This window comes from Oculina patagonica, chromosome 6 (assembly GCF_052425735.1).
Source record: "Oculina patagonica isolate OP01 chromosome 6, crgOcupat, whole genome shotgun sequence".
Lineage (NCBI taxonomy): Eukaryota > Metazoa > Cnidaria > Anthozoa > Scleractinia > Oculinidae > Oculina > Oculina patagonica.
This window is the reverse complement of record NC_135763.1, coordinates 302,897-319,442: the sequence shown is the minus strand read 5'-3', so window position 1 is coordinate 319,442 and position 16,546 is coordinate 302,897. Positions and strand designations below refer to the sequence as shown.

At 38.5% G+C, this 16,546-nt stretch overlaps 3 protein-coding genes across 4 annotated transcripts; 1 reads left to right on the top strand and 2 right to left on the bottom strand.

Moving 5' to 3' along the window:
• Positions 1 to 1,353: 1,353 nt before the first annotated feature.
• LOC144656994 (uncharacterized) lies at positions 1,354 to 7,054 on the bottom strand. Of its 2 annotated transcripts, XM_078517267.1 has the most exons (6): positions 5,580 to 7,054; positions 5,381 to 5,464; positions 4,488 to 4,658; positions 3,901 to 4,071; positions 3,073 to 3,114; positions 1,354 to 3,042 (listed from the first exon to the last, which is right to left on the bottom strand). In XM_078517267.1, the coding sequence occupies exons 1-6, from the start codon at positions 5,821 to 5,823 to the stop codon at positions 2,549 to 2,551; spliced, it is 1,206 nt and encodes a 401-aa protein (XP_078373393.1). In that variant the 5' UTR covers positions 5,824 to 7,054; the 3' UTR covers positions 1,354 to 2,548. The 2 variants fall into 2 exon arrangements, with proteins under 2 accessions (XP_078373393.1, XP_078373392.1); XM_078517266.1 differs by having other exon boundaries at positions 1,354 to 3,114.
• On the top strand, positions 5,988 to 8,717 carry LOC144656995 (5-cytosine rRNA methyltransferase NSUN4-like). The gene is made up of 3 exons (XM_078517268.1): positions 5,988 to 6,108; positions 7,049 to 7,549; positions 8,184 to 8,717. The coding sequence occupies exons 1-3, from the start codon at positions 6,019 to 6,021 to the stop codon at positions 8,715 to 8,717; spliced, it is 1,125 nt and encodes a 374-aa protein (XP_078373394.1). The 5' UTR covers positions 5,988 to 6,018.
• Positions 8,718 to 9,291: 574 nt separating this feature from the next.
• LOC144656998 (3-oxoacyl-[acyl-carrier-protein] reductase FabG-like) lies at positions 9,292 to 16,449 on the bottom strand. Its single transcript, XM_078517270.1, has 10 exons — positions 15,610 to 16,449; positions 13,989 to 14,125; positions 13,245 to 13,337; positions 12,728 to 12,813; positions 12,569 to 12,621; positions 12,264 to 12,304; positions 11,848 to 11,917; positions 11,485 to 11,521; positions 10,790 to 10,853; positions 9,292 to 10,028 (listed from the first exon to the last, which is right to left on the bottom strand). The coding sequence occupies exons 1-10, from the start codon at positions 15,647 to 15,649 to the stop codon at positions 9,870 to 9,872; spliced, it is 780 nt and encodes a 259-aa protein (XP_078373396.1). The 5' UTR covers positions 15,650 to 16,449; the 3' UTR covers positions 9,292 to 9,869.
• Positions 16,450 to 16,546: the final 97 nt, after the last annotated feature.

Below are 16,546 nucleotides of genomic sequence, written 5' to 3'. Positions count from 1 at the left end.
ATTGAGTAAAAAAAAATCAAGAATATTACAGGTTGTAGAAAATTACTAGATAATCAACGTGTCCAAGTCTCAAGTCTGTACGGTATTCCGTACTTGAGTTATCTGTCAAAATGTTTTACACAAACTTAGAGAGCTCAGTATGGAAACGCCATGTTGGAGTCCGTGTGAAGGGCTCCAACATGGCCGCCGGAAATCAATGAAAACATCTGTCAGTTCACCTTCATGAACACTTAAACATTCACATAAACACTTCTCGTAAAACCTCAGCTGTTTAGATTATTACAAATAACAGGAGGAGGCATTTTCAGTAAACATACGTGACAGCCTTCAGGCGGCCATTTTGATGTCGTGTGGCGCGAAACTCCGAAATTCAAAATGTTAACGGTATATCTTAAAAACCTTCATTAAAATATACCTTAATATAGGAAATTTTAAAACGCTTGTGTTAATTAAGGTATTTGAAATTAACGCGACTTAAATTAACGCGAATCGAAGGAAAAATTACTTCCCAATAGAGGAAATTAACGCGAAAGAGGGGTTAAAATTTCAAAATGAAGGAAATTAACGCGACGAACACAAAGAAAAAACTTGTTGTGACAACAGGAATAATTTTATTTTAACACTTGGCGTGTAATCCTAAACGTATGGGCTAAGCGAAGAATTCCGACCGCCTCGAGCGTTCTTCACAGTTTTAGTTATACTGGCAGATTTCCAACCTGATAAAATAAAGCATTTTCCTAGGAGTCAGGAATGTCTGGACTGTAACGAGAAATTAGGGCCAAAATAATGGAAATTAAGGTCATGGAAATTAACCGTCCACTCTAATTAACGGTGCGGAAATTTACGTTAACAAAAATTAACGCGAATTTAAAAAAATCACGTTAATTTCATGAAGCGTTAATTTCCTATAATAAGTTATATTAAGGACGTCTAATTGGCAGTTAAGGATAAAAAGTCAGGGGTCTCGCGATTCTGGATTTTAGAATTTTGATGACGTCATGTGAAAAGCAAGAATTTAAGAATTGAGCCAAGGAGGATTGGACCCTATACCCGCAATGCTTTGCATTTTGAGCCATCATGGTAAAACGTACGCATCTTTCGTGCTTTCCAAATTTCCCGCGTGCACCTATAAACGCGGTACACGCACGCTAAGCATGAACCAATTCGTATTTATCGCGTATTGCAGAGTACGGACGCACGGACAAACACGTTACAACCAAAATTTTTTAGCTCGATGGGTTTACCAATTTCTCTTAGGTGTGAGGTCATAGTGAGGTGGAGCTCTGAAAACTGTGAGAATTTGAATGTTGAAATTGGGGATTTTGAAGATATAGCAAACCAACACACTTCGGGTTTTTTTGTCATTTTATTAGTACGAGAAAAATTATTTAACCTTGGGTTATTTACTTGTGTACCTATTAATAGGTAGTTAATGCTGCCTTTTTAACTAATAAGGTAAAAAAGTGATGCTTTTTTTGCCAAGCAAAAGCTCCAAGTTTGAGTGAGAGAGGTGTTCCAATCACTTAATTCTAACCATATTAAATGTCCTTGCTTTGTTATTGCACGTATTAGGTCAGTGATTGGCTGAGCTGGATCAAGTATGAAAGTCAGTGAAAGCAATAAAATTATTTCATTTCCACTTTTCAATGCTTTTTTGTTACCCATGTTAATACTTTCCCTATTAAACCATGTAACCCAAACTGTAAAAGAGCATTCGTTCTCCTTACTGAATGCATATATTTCTTCTTTTAGTGCTAGTAAAGAATTTGTTGGTACACTAGTCAGCAATTTTCAAAGTTCTTATCACTTATCTGAATCTCTCAAGAGTGCTTATTAGCACTAGACTGGCAAGAGCTGTCATTACTCTCTCAGTTTATACTGACAGTAACGTTTTTTAAAAAGTTACAGCACTTGGTGAGCCACTCACTCAGAAATGTTTTGGTTGTTAATTTTCTCATGTTCTTTCTAGGATTCAGGCTGTAAACTGATTTTACTCAGCCAAGTCCTTACACCAAGCTTTACAATTAACTTACAAATTCTTCCCACTTCTGCATGTAGGTTCTTGGCATAAACCAAAATACAGATCCAAATTTGAAAAAGGAAATTTAGATCTCTTAACCAATTTCTCATCCTTTTATAATAAGTGATTGCACTATGTTTTCTCATGTAGTTCCTTATTAATATACCTAGGAAAAGTTAATAAATGCCACAGCCTCCTTACAACTAATGGCAAGACTCTTTTGTGGCTCATTAGCATGTTGCAAACTTGAAAGCTATAGCCTGCTTTGCAGCTGAAAGCAGAAAACTACACAATCACAGTTTTGTTTACTTTTTTACAAATACTTATACCCTACCACAATCTTTTACACTTTTACACTTGTAATTAAAAAAACCATTACATTTTTTATTAGTTGCTAACCTAGCCTATAACATACTTCAATGTCGGGACCAAGATTGCATTCTTTGCATGTGGAAAATGCAAAATGCACAATCCAACATTGAGTTCTGTCCTAGCAGATTACAATGATATCTCACCAGGTGAAAAGTATCAATAATTCGGATATGTCTGCTGTTGTTGATAGTTATAATTATATTGATTATATGCGGGTTGCTGTGGATACTGTTGGTTACTAGGATACACTGATGCTTGTGTACCACCATAACCACTCTGTGCCGCAGGTTGCTGTTGAGATTGCGGCTGCTGCGGCTGCTGCTGTTGCTGTTGATAACCAGCTTGGTACTGTGTCTGTGTCTGTCCTGACCCAGAATATGCTGTGACGCCAGCAGCTGAGTAACTCTGGCTTTGCGGAGTGTAACTTTGCTGACTGGTTTGGCCATAAGGCTGTTGAGCTTGGCTAGCTGGATAAGTGGCAGCTGCTGCACTGGTCATACCGGGGTAAGTTGACTGTGTCTGAGTGGAAGTGGGAGCATAAGATTGCGGGGGTGCTTGGGTGGCCTGCTGCGGATACTGGGTCTGCTGTGCATATGATGATGCTGCAGGTGCTTTGTTTGCCAGAGATGACGGCGCGATGTTCTGCTGTCCTGGAAGCTGCATCTGCTGTGACGCAGGACTTGCCTGATATCCTTGGGAACTTAGCTCTTGGCTCTTTAAACCTGCAGATGTAATTTTTTTTAAAAAGTTTTAATTGTTCCTATAATTACCAACAGTTGAGTGTAGGGTCAGAAATTTATGGTATTTGAAAAGATATTTTTTTCAAAAAGTTAAAATGCAGCTCGTGAAATTCTTAAGACTTAGAAGGTGCTTGGATGGCTCAAACATGATATGACTGGTTTCTGAAAAAAATGTCTTTCATGCCAGCTGAGCTTGAAAGAGGAAAGAAATAAAGTGTTCAAACACTGAATGGAGGGCTGGGTACGACTCACAATATCAGATGTCAAACTTGGTTATCAACTCTCCAAGTTAAGACCATTTTAGTCGCCATGGTGACTAAAATTTTTTAGCTGGCGATTAAATTGGAACTAAAGTTGCCAGTCTGGCGACTAAAATTGAAAAGAAGGATTGAAAGCGTGAGCTTAATTTAGCGACAAAAACTTTTCACTGGCGACCAAACTTGAGCAGTCAGTGGCCAAATGGCCACTAAGGAAAAAAGTAAACTTGGAGGGTTGGTTATGTGAGTCAGTTTTTGTTTCTTGCCAAACCCATTAACAGCTTTCCCAATCTCCCAACCCTCTGCCAGTCTGTCATGAGTTCTTCGTTGCTGTTTTGTTCAGTGTGGGCAAAGTCTCTTTTTGTTATGTCTGTAAGCTTTGTTGACATGTCAATTAATGCTGTTGCATTCTTGTGTAGCAGACAAGGGGAATTCAGTGTATGAGAATATGACTTAAGTCCTGGAACTTTAAAAGATTCAACCACCGAAGTTAAATGTTAAATGGTCTGACCTCCATCAGTGGCAGCGGCAGCGCTGGGATACAGCGGCTGCCGTGAGATGTTTCCAGTGGAACTGTCTGGCTGCTGTTTATCCTTAGCAAGAGGATCAAACATGGTCACCTCAGGGGTGGGCTTGGGAGGAGGAACATGTACTATAGGCGGTGACTGTTCCTGAGTGGGAACTACAGAATTCAGAAATACATTACATTAGCATCCAATTCCAATAATATCTAAGCAGCCTTTCTGAAGCAAATGTGTTTTATTGTAAATTTTAAAATGATCTTGTCAATGTGCCAAGATTATAGCAGGTCGAATTCTGAGCCTGGTTGTTAAAAGGATGGATTAAACACTTTCCATCAGATAAATCACTATCCAGTGGATAGCATTAAGTATCTAACTCAGTGCACTGTTTCATCTTCCATACAGTCTACACATACTTTACGCAACAAAATGTTTGTGCCATATTAGCAGAAAAAAGACTTATGTCCCTGGGCCAATGTTTAATTACTTTGATTGTTTTACAAATACAGTAACTGGCATAAAATATCATTTTTGTAAGTACAACTTTTCAAAACCTTACATACTGTAAGCCACAAACCTTGTACAATTTTCTTATCAACTGGCTGTTGTGGTCCACCCTTGGGCTGGTCACTTTCATCACTTATCTCCAGTCTGTTCAGAAGATAATTAATCCTATCCCTAATCTGCGTCAATTCTCTTCTAAACTCTGCAACAAGGGTGTGTTCTGGAGGTCGAGGCTTTCCATTAACTGAAGAAAAATTCAACATATTTATTTTACATTTGATGTTATAGAACAAGACAAGTACACACCCCCACTGCAACATGTTTTCTACATTATTGTATATTCAGAAGCTTGCAATGATTTCTAAACCTTTTTACTTGCAGCCAATTCAAGATGTTCCCTGCTGTTAAGAGTCATTTCTGGTACATATACGAAAAGCACTGACAGCTAATGGGCATTACAAGCAATGTTAATGATCGGCTGCCTAGAAAAACATAGGCAACAGCATAGCAAAGAAAACAATAAATGAACTTCTTATTTACTCTCATAAGCTCAGACTGTACTGGGACAATATCACTTTCTGTCCTTCTTGCACAGACCTCACTTTATTCAGTCTGCACCAGAAAGACCTTGGGTGACATTATCTCAGTATAACCCTCATGCCCTATAAGAATTAGATACTAAATCCGATTACAGGTAGCTAATTTGAAGTTGTTCAAATTGGATACCTCTAATTGGACACCCATGTTATCGAGCGCCAATTACACAACAAACAGGCACCAATCAAAATCAAGAATTTTTTAATAGATACGATTAAACATAAGAACTTGGCCAATTTATAATTAAGCTAAAAGTTTACTATTGAATCTAAACAAAATAATTAAGCTTAATTTAATTGAACTCAATCCTGAGGAATATATTTATAGTATAATTCAGTATAATTGAAAAAATGCACTACGCCTACTTACCAAACAGAGTTATCTTTAATATCCTGCATATGGTTCGCGCAAAGGCAAGGTCAGAACTATCAAAAATGGTTACTAGATCGCCATCTGAAACAAGTGCAATGTAATGATAAGTGATGTCAATTTTAAATAGGCTCGATAATCTCCGGACAATTTGATAAAGAATACCATTTTATATGCCACAGACAATCTGAATGCTTACCGTCATCCTTGTATTTAATTGTAATATCATCCGTGTTACTAAGTTTTCCTCGGTAAACTCTTTGCATCATTAACAATAAGTCATCGTAAGTGAGGTCCTCGTTGTGAATTGGTATGCATCGTATATCGTCTCCCAACCGTGCTTTGATTATCAGTGTTCCACTGAGATCTACATTGCCGCCTACAAAATTCACCCCTCTATTTCCAGGCACACCAATGGAGAACGTTTCTGGAGTGTAATTCATTTCTGGATGGTGAAATCTCACAGCAGAGAATTATTTCCCTGTTACCTTCCGAAATTTTATCATACGTGCTTCTTCAAGTTTGTGAATGACTTCATTCGTTTCCAGTCTCCTTTCGATCGTTGACCGCGGTGCCCAGTCGACGTGTTGAAGGAACGCCTTGTTATTTTCTGCCTGCAAGCGAGTACAGTAGTAAGAATGATTCGACGAATTTCTTCAAAAAATAGTTTTGTTCGTCCTTTTCTGGCTGTTTTTGGTAGAAGGTATTACAAGAAGAAGTCATGGAAGGTAAGATGTATGCAGTTTTTAAAAAATTTTCATAGTCATTTCATTTTCAGTCAACATTTTATCGTAAAGTCTGCATTCATTCTGCATTTATATATCAAGTCCCGGAATATTCAATCCAACAGCCAACCCCCTTATATTATGATTTCGCTTACCAAATTATTCAAAGTGGTGGCTTCCCAATCAAGTATGACTGTCCTATGAATCAGGGCGAGCCAGAACTCAGCACTGAACTCTCAATCACTGTTTGAAAAGAGTCAAAAGAGTAGGTGACTCTCCCAGCCCTGGGTTGGTACCCACATGCATTGGTTCTAAAGACCTCTTTGCGCTTTTCCCCCTAGGGCTTAATTGGAAAGATCTCCGCACAGGACCCTACATTAATTATGTATGCAACTATTTCATACTATCACTATACATAAACAGCAATCACGAAAAGAACGAATCAGTCAAAAAATTGTATGCATAATTAATGTAGGGTCCTGTGCGGAAATCTTGCCGCTTAATTTTCCAATCAATCATTTGCAATCAATCAATCCCAAAATAGAGGCTACTATTAAGCTCCCTATATTAAGTAAGCTAACCGTAGGCTAACCGGGTGATATTTAGGCTAACCAGAAACTAGTGGCTCTCATGACTCCCTGGCTTGCACTTTGTCAAAACCCAAGTTCCATCTTGAATTGGATTTACTACCAAATTAACCCTTTTGAAGTAACAGGCCACTGGCAATTCAAAGTCACCCTATTCCTCTTTTCCCCTCCCTCCTCAGCTCCCCCCAACAGTCTGGTCCACAGTCTGAGTAAAGTACATAAATGTTTCCACATAGCTTAACCACCACTACATCTTTTAAGTCCAAATAATGCCACCCATGGCATTATTTGGACAACTTTCAAGAACAGTTACTATTGATTGACTCTGAGTGTTTGCTGTTACATGTAATTGACAGATACAAAGGAAAAAGGCTTCATCTTTGGAGAATTTCCAAACATTTTATGCTGAGCAGTTTGGTGAAGACTGGCCTTTGATTTTTGAGGCACTTAAGCTACCGGTCCAGCATTGTGCAGTAGTAAACAAGTTTTCTGCTCACAAAGAAGCTCATGAAAAACTCTCTACAGTAGCAGCAAAACTTCATAACATACCAGCTCTTCAAAGCACACCTAACGAGCATGGCCAAAATCAAGACCAGCTGCCTTGTTACTTCCCAAGTTTAGAAAATGTTAGATTTCCAAAACAAGGAGAAACAAGCAATGGATATTTTGATTACTATCTTCCGGATGCTTCCTCTATCCTGCCTGTCTTAGCTCTTGATCTCCATCCAGAGAGCACAGTTCTTGACATGTGTGCTGCTCCAGGTGGTAAAAGTGTCCTGATATCGCAATTCCTGTCAACCAAAGGCTGTCTTGTTGCTAGTGAAGTCGCAAACCATAGAAGGGCAAATCTAATTAAGGTAAGGTCGACTGTAGATATTACCTCATTACAATGGTTACACCACACAAGGTAAATAGAATTTCCTCAGTAATTTTTCTTTCATTTGGTTTATTTCTTGGGAGTGGGAATCTTGGGGGTTGGAGAATTGTCATTCAAATAATGCATGTCTCGTTGTCTTGAAATTTTCTTTGACGCCTCCTCGGAGTCTCGATTTCTTTTGCAAGGCTAACAAGGTCTCAGGCTCGCAGAAAAGATATCATTCTCACCATCTCGCAAAGTCTCGCTGCCACTTACCATTCGAAACGCCTGATTCTGGGGGTACTCCTTATTTAACGGGGACTGTACAGGGAGGCTCCGCCCAAAAGGGGTACCTAATAATTATTCAGGCTGTAGGTGTATTAAAGTAAGATGATTTCACAATTTGGGAGTATACAAAAGAGTCAGTACTCACTAGGTAAAACTGTCATTTACTATAGGTATTTAAAAGACCTTTTTAAAATATCTCGAACAGACCTATCAAAGGATCAATTTATTGATAATTTTGAGGTATTTTGTGAAAAATTAAAAAAAAGAGCTGCATTATCCCTTCTGTGGGTATGTGAAAGGAATACTATTTTCCTATGATATGGTTACCTTTAATGTTTTATTTCTAGGTAATTAAGGACTACGTACCAAAGATATCCAAAACCAAAGACTTGGTTCACATAAGAAACTTGACAGGTTTCAAATATGGCGAGTATGAACCTTGCACATACGACAGAGTCCTTCTTGATGTACCATGCTCGTCTGAACGACACAACTTGCATACTAACTTTGAATTCAGCTTCTGGTCTGAGGAACACTCCAAGGCAAATGCCAACGTGCAGAGAAAACTTCTCATGTCTGCTTTACAAACTGTTGTTCCTGGTGGAATTGTGGTTTATTCCACCTGCTCTATGTCGCCGTTAGAAAATGACAGAGTTGTTGATCAGGTTTTGACAAAATGTTCAGAGAACAGTCAGCTCAAAGTTGAGGTAGTGGACTCACAGTTTACAAATCATTTTATTTCAGAAATGTTCAATTACAGAACAACGAAAAATGGCATTCTAGTGTTACCATCCAAGACAAAGAACTGGAGCCCGATGTACTTTTGTAAGCTTCAACGTTTTGCTGTAGAGTCTGAATCTGATTCTCATTACAGAGTCTAAGAACTAAACTAGCTCATTTGTATTTATTATATAATAACTTGTCAATGACATATTTGAATGAAACATACAAAGAACACATTTTACGATAGATTGCAATAAACAAGAACTAGCCATTAAATATACATTTCTGCCCACAGTGCAACTCAAAAAAACTAATTTGTAGCATCTAACTTATTGTTATCTCTTTATAGAAACAAATTTTTATGTATAAAAAAGTCCAAAAACTGATTTAAACCTTAAAGCGCTACACCTGATGTGAACAGTGTAAACAAACATGTTCAGGCAAAAACGTCTTTTTTGTAAACGTTTTTACTCTAAAACTTGTTTTGGTGCTAGTGTGAACTTTTACTCGTTAGTAAGTTGTATAGTGATGATGATCCATTAGAATACCTCAGTGACTAACTATTGGAAAACACACAATCTGATTGACTACAACTGTCAATCAACAGAGGGCCCTTGGGGCTTGGGGCAGCTCAGGATGAACACATGGTTTTTCGTGCATTAGGTTGTTGAATTGATAAGTGTGCAGGTTTTGCTAAAACAGTTATTCTCCACTGAAAAAGAGGAAACACTATAAACAAAAATCTTAATTTTATTTCATGGTCGCATAGCTACTAAGGTATGTCATCATTATTTTTGAGGGTTTTAAGCCCTTATCAAATGACTTAACCATCAAACATTGTCGTTATTTTATCATTACAGACAGATGGCTAAAATCTTTGCCTTTAGTTCAATCAGTTTCAAATCTCTAGTTCTACACTTGTGTTATACTATACACAGTTTGGTTTCCTCAACTCTCAAAAGATTGTGGATAAGTAGAATACGAAAGAAGGATTGTAAACCCCAGCAGGTGACGAGTTGTAACAGCTCGGAAGACACAGACAGGAGTCACAGAACAGAAGGCTTATCAGTGTTTCTCACGGAATGTACAACTTTCTCTACTCTCTCTCCCTTGGTTTTTAATTTACAATGAGTTGCTCTGCTAAACCCGCAGCCCCTAGTCTCTTTGATACGGAGATGTTACTCTCGTCACGCACTCTTCCCTCACGACCATGGGAGAGGAATGTGTAATGAGATCCATAGGCATCTGCATAGAAGGTAACGTTGTCTCTCATATCCTGCACCGAAGGTGTTTCCCAGTTCCCCTCTGTGTTATCTCGGACACATGGCGTGTCTTCCACCGTCCACAGGCAATGTAGCACCAGTAATGAAGGATGCATCACTTGATGCCAAAAAAGCGATGACACTAGCAACTTCTTCTGCATCTCCTGGTCGACCCAAGGCATGAGTTTCCTTTGATCGCTCTAAAAACTTCATAGAGAAAACAGACAAACCGAGTAAGGACCACGAGAAAATTTACAGACAAATACAAGGATAATATTATTGTTTTTAATGAAGAAATTATTCAAAATGACACGAGCGTGGGACAAAGAAAAAATCTGAGTCCCCGACAGGAATCGAACCCATGGCCTCCCAGATACCGGAATGGCCCAGCTCACAACGAGTCTCTCGTAGCTCAGTTGGTTAGAGCGCCCAACCGGTATCTGGGAGGCCATGGGTTCGATTCCCGTCGGGAACTCAGATTTTTACTTTGTCCCACGCTCGTGTCATGTTGAATAATTTCTTCACTATTTATTACCGAGCTTGAAATTTACCATCTTTATTATTTACTACACATTTGATGATTTCGACATTGCTGATCCTAGCAGTATGCAGGACGCGTGTCATATATCAATCTAGTAAATGGCCCAGCTCACAACGAGTCTCTCGTAGCTCAGTTGGTTAGAGCGCCCAACCGGTATCTGGGGGGCCATGGGTTCGATTCCTGTTGGGGACTCACATTTTTTCTTTGTCCCACGCTGGTGTCATGTTGAATAATTTCTTCACTATTTATCACCGAGCTTGAAATTTACCACATTTATTATTTACACCACATGCCAATTCTTGTTTTTTTTTTTTTTACAAAAATTAATATGTAAAAACAAGGTACACATACTTTCAAAAAGTGATCCCACTGGTGATTTTACCCACAGGTCTACATAAATAATACAACAGTACATTGTGGATCTAACCTTCTGATAAGCTTCTTCACTGAGTCCTCCTCGTCTTTGTAATCCAGTTGTGATAACACCAGGGCTGTTGAAAAAAAATGGTCAAAATGAGGAAGAAAAGACCCCTCCCCCCCCCCTCCCCAACTTTCATAGTAACTAAGCTCAGTGCTTGTAGTATAAAACGCTTGGTGTTGATCCCTCAGTGATTACGACGACTGTTTTTGTGCTTTTGTCATTCTGAAATCATTAATAACAGACCGAATCCAACACGCCGGATGATGATTACTTCCTTTTACTCGAGAGCAACCAATTTTTTTTTTGCAGGTGGCCTAGTGTTACAGACATGCAATGTGTGCAGAGGTTATGTAGCTGTAGCCCTATGCATACACAAAGGTTATGGTACTTTGGTTAGCCTAGTACCACTGGTTTGCAACACATGCAAAGAACTAAAGCTAAGGTAATAATATTAAAACAAATTATAGGCATGCAATATGTGCAGAGGTTAGTTAGCTGTAGCCCTTTGCATGCATTACAAGGTTATGGTACTTAGTTAACCTTGTACCGCATGTCTGCAACACATGCAAAGAACTGCCTAATGCTTAGGTAAATATTAACAGGAATTATAGGCATGCAATGTGTGCAGAGTGCTGTGAAGCTGTAGCCCTTTGCATGCATTGCAATCCTGTTTATTATTGCCTTGTTTAATATTTACTTACTTGACGGAGTTACACCGTATCTTCTTTGGTGCAAGTTCTGAAATGAAAATGATAAGTAAGATGATTTAGTGACAGGCTCAGCTTAAAATGTCAGCCATCCTCTCCTCCCAACCCCCCAATGGAGGGTTATGGGCTAGAGTCCCTCACGCCCGCACCCCTTTGTTCGGGGGTTGGGATGAGAGGACGGCCGCCATTTCAGACTAAGACAGGCCAATCAATCTTACTCAATACTTCTCCATACTTTAGTGTTGCCTTCACAAAGATATGTTGTACAGTTCTAAGCAACTACAGAAAACAAGTGCCAAGTTCCTGTTTATCGATTTTATTGTTTTTACTGGAGTTGTTTTTTTTTATTTGACTCACCAAGAGCCACACATCTTGTGAGCTGATCCAAAGCACTTTTTGATACATTGTAAGCCAGTACTCCAGGAAACTATAACAGAAATGGTTCAGGTTGTTTTTAGCTAAAAATGGCTACTCAACAGTAATTACCAGATGGATAGAGTTAACTACTGCAGAGCAGAAGATCATCACAAACCAATCAAAATTAATTAAACAAAAAAACATGATGTTGATGTCGAGTGTCAACAAAGTCATATTAGCCAAATAGCAATTTTAATGGTTTCAAATTTTTAACCTACATTGAAATAATATGATCCACTGTAAAAAAAAAACCGTTGCATATTTGCTTGCATAGGTTAGGGAACTGCAAGCTCAGACTGTATCTGAGCTGGCAACCAAGAACAAAATGTTCTTAGTTGTAATAATTATAAACTCACCGATCTAAGTCCATTAACGCTTGACACATTAACTATGCAGCCTGCCAAGTAGGGAAAAAATATTTAAATATAAATTAAAATTTTAGCATATGAAGGAAATAAACTAACTGGGGTTTACAATTACATTTTTTGGCAAAACTAATTATTTCTGCAACTTACTTTCTTGATATTGGGTAAACTGTTTCTAGGCATTTCAGGGCGAATACAACTCGATGATCATGATTTTATGCAAATAGAATATAAAATATTGTATCCCCTGCAAGAAAATAATTAAAATACTATTACAACTTCAAAATCATAATTACCTTGTGTGGGTGTAAGAAATGGAACAGCTAAAGAAGTCAAGTAAAACACTGACCTGAAAAAATGTAAAATACAGTGTTCAGAGGATACTTAAAAATATAAAACTACCCAAATTAATTAATTAAATAAAAGTTTATAAGTAAAGAATTTTATTGCCATACCTCACATTAATTTTCATAATCTGATCAAATGATTCCAGGGAAGTGTTCTCAATAGTTCCCAAACCTGCTACACCTGCATTGTTTACCTTCAGAAAACAAATTCAACACAGGGTTGTGTTATAGACAAAAAATATTTATAAGATTCAAAGTCATCAAAGTATTTTTAGTTACAATAGCAGGCAACTTTCATTTATTGCCACTCAGTTAGACTTGTGGAATCTCTTGATTTAGAAACAGTTGTGCCTATAGTCAGTTGAGCTAGAATTACTTATCGTTATTTTTTTTTGTGGGGCTTAATTTTTGCTTTTTTCTGTTTTTCTTTGAATTATTCGAAGATAGTTTGTCTTTATATCCAATCTACAGGAAAGAATGTTATCAAAAGGAAACACCAGAATTAACTGACTTTGAAAATTCTTATCTGTTTTAACTTACTTTTAGGCATTCCTTACTTTACATTCATTAAGATTTAGGCAATTTAATATCTACAGAGCAAGAAGTATACTTCTAATCCTCTCACCAAAATGTCTAGTTTTCCATAGTGTTTAATTGTTGTTCCAAGCAGGGTTTTCACGTCTTCATCATTTTCCAAATCACCTTGCACTGGAAGAACCTTGTAACATTTCATGTTTTGAAAAAAAATAAAAAGATTTTATTCAGTAAATAAATTAAAAAATAATATAAAAGGTGAATTAAGGAGTACAAAGGTATTGCAATCCTCTCAAAGGACCCCTGATTAGATCTTAATGTTTGACTGTCTTATTCTGCAAGTTAGAGGGTGGCAAATGTAGGTAAAGTCTGCATTTCAGCCTACTGGTTCATCAGACCAATCCACTGATTCTAGTTGCATGAAGCAACAAGGAGTGTTTCTACCCCCACCCCCCCCCCCTCCAGAATGCCATGTCAGTCCATTGACTGCAGGTCACCCTTACATTTTGTCAGGTCACCCTTACATTTTACATTGTCTCTCTCCTAACAAGAGAGACCGTGATAGTGAGAGAAAAGTGTCTTGCCAACAAACACAACACAAGTCTGACCACTGAGGTTTTGAACCCAGACCACTTGATCTAGAGTTCACCACCACTAAACATAAGGCCACCATGCCTCCCTCCCTGCCTTCTCCATCGTCATCATCATCATCATCATTCCTTCCTGCGTACAATAAATTGATACAAGGCCTCAGGCTCTTTGTTATGCTGTTTTCGTTACTAGAGTTTGTTTGTGATCAGATTATTTAGTTTAACCTACAGCTGTATGCTGATACCTTAGCATCATGTCTTGTCTCCAAGCAGGTAGCTGCCACTTTGTCAAGGTTGCCTTTACTTCTGCCTCCAAAAGCAACACTGCAACCAAGCTTGGATAAAAGTACAGTAGTTGCTCTGCCAATACCTGAACTGCCACCTGAATTTCAAATATTTGTACTTAATCTTATACTTGTACTGTAAACTTCCAAAGATACTTCATTTCTCAACCCCTAAAACTAGTTGTACCTATCGGTAAGTGCCAACGAGCGAAATACTCATGTTTGTTCATAAGAACAGATATTGAATGGTTTTTGATAGAACTATATTTAAAATGACCACTGATATGGTAAATTGTATTTTAGGTAGTGCTATTTCTCTGGTGTTCATAAATGACACAGGCTTGATAACCTGCGTAGCAGGCGCCGTAGTTTCCAGCGCGCGTATTCTCGCGATCACGCACTCTTTTAAACACACTAAAAAACGTACACAGATGTCTGCTACGCAGGCTATGGGTTTGACAGATTGATAACTCTTGACAAATCTTTATATTCTTTTCAACGTTAAAATGTCACAGCATTCAGCATTCTCATAAGTCAAAAAAACTCTATTTGAAGTCAACAGTCCGCTTTTGATTTTCATGTCTCTCTTCGATCGTAAATCAAAGGACTCCAAAGTCAAAATATTATTTCATCGCTTTGAAGACCTTGATGTTTATTTTTTCGGCGGTCGAATATTCTGTAGGGTATTCTCTTTCGATTTATAATTCCCTAAAGGTGTATTTATCGGTAAAGGGATGTAATGAATGACCACATTGAAAATTTTAACAGCGAGCCGCGTGGACGCCATTTTGGTTATTTGCTCTCTAGCAAGGAGTGAGAGACTAGGAACCAGTTGGGAAGAACAATACAACCCAAATATGGGGTTTACTTACACCCAAATATGGTCAAAAAAAAAGTCCCTTACGCAGAACTTAAGATTTTCTCTGCCTATACACTCATACGCACATGGCTCTATGATTCTGCCGCCTCGACAGCCTCACCTCTTGGCTCGGCTGTCTCGTTGGCAATAACAAAAATATGCTGACAGTGCTCATCCCAGAAGTATAGGTTCAAAACCTATGAGTGCACTCTGTCCCATATGGGCCATGTCTCCTACTCATCACTGAACGGAATATCATCACAATTTACATTTTTTTAGTCCCCTCAGTGTTTCAATTCTTTCTCCTTATTTTTCCCAGTTCCCGTCACCTTGGAAATCCCACTTCCAGCCCCCATGCTCTCAAATTTCCCAAGAGCTCCCCCACCCCCCACCCAATATCCGATTCCTGCCATATAGAGCTTTGCTTCAAATTGACCATTAATCTATTTTAAATCACCAGGAAACATAATTTCACTGAGGAAGCTCAAAAAATATTTGGGAGTAGGGAATGTTTTCACACCTTCTACCACTCACCACCCGTATACATGTTCTTTCGCCCTCGGTCAAGTAGACGCAAGTAGCTCTGCGCGCACGAAAAAAGCGAGACCGTGCCCGAAATTTGGAAAATTCATTTACTAACTTATCAAAGATGTTGAGGAGAAGCCGTAACCCTTTCTATGCAGTAGTATTTGATCAAATATCTAATCATAAATAAGAATTTACCTGTTATCAAAGCAACCTTGCCTGCCAATCCTGTCGCCATGTTGTTTTACTCCAAATACTACATTTCAATACGTTTTATATGACGTGGTACATTGTACTTTCGTGACTAGTCCGCCTCGGCCAGTTGTTAAAAGGAATACTGGAACGACCGGAAACGACGCTGACTTTTCTGTAGCACTTCCATTGTGTTTGGAGAGTTGATTATGCATCCAAAATTGCTTCAAATATAAGGTTTTCCCCAAATTGGGCAAATTAAGCGCGTCAACACGTAATTTAAGTACCTTCTTTATTTCTTTTTGTTGTCTTTATAGTTTTACTAAATGTACATAATTATAGGTAGAAGATGATGATGTATTAAAGAGCGACCTCGTGAAATCATCATCATCATTATTACTTCCCTATGAATCCGGTATATTTAGAGAGGAAGCCACATCAGTTTTACCTGGTTTTCATGCGGGTCCTCTATCCATGTCGAATTGGAATTTAGAAATGTTGGGTTTTCAGGAGGGAGGCAAACCGGAGAAAATCCCTCGGAGGAAGAAGAGAACTAACAACAAACTCAACCCACACATGGAACCTAACCGAGATCGAATTCGGGCACATTGGTGGGACGGAGGCGATTGCTTTCACCACTGCAACACTCCTTCTCCCCATTTGGCCAATGCAGAAATGCCGTGACAGGTTTCAGTAATCCAGTTTTAAGCGTTTTCGTTGATAGTTTGATGTTTATGAAACTGTTATGAAGGAGATCCAGTGGGGTGGCGCTGTGTGTCTATAAAAAATTGACTACCCCCAAGCCGAAGTCGGAAGTGCTGTCGCGCTGGGCAGTCCATTTGGTGGTCTCTCTCTCACTCGTTTTTCTTTTTTTATTTCTCCCTTTACTTTCATCCGATTAAAAGAGAAAATTCACCTAAAACATATACGGGGAAATAAGCCT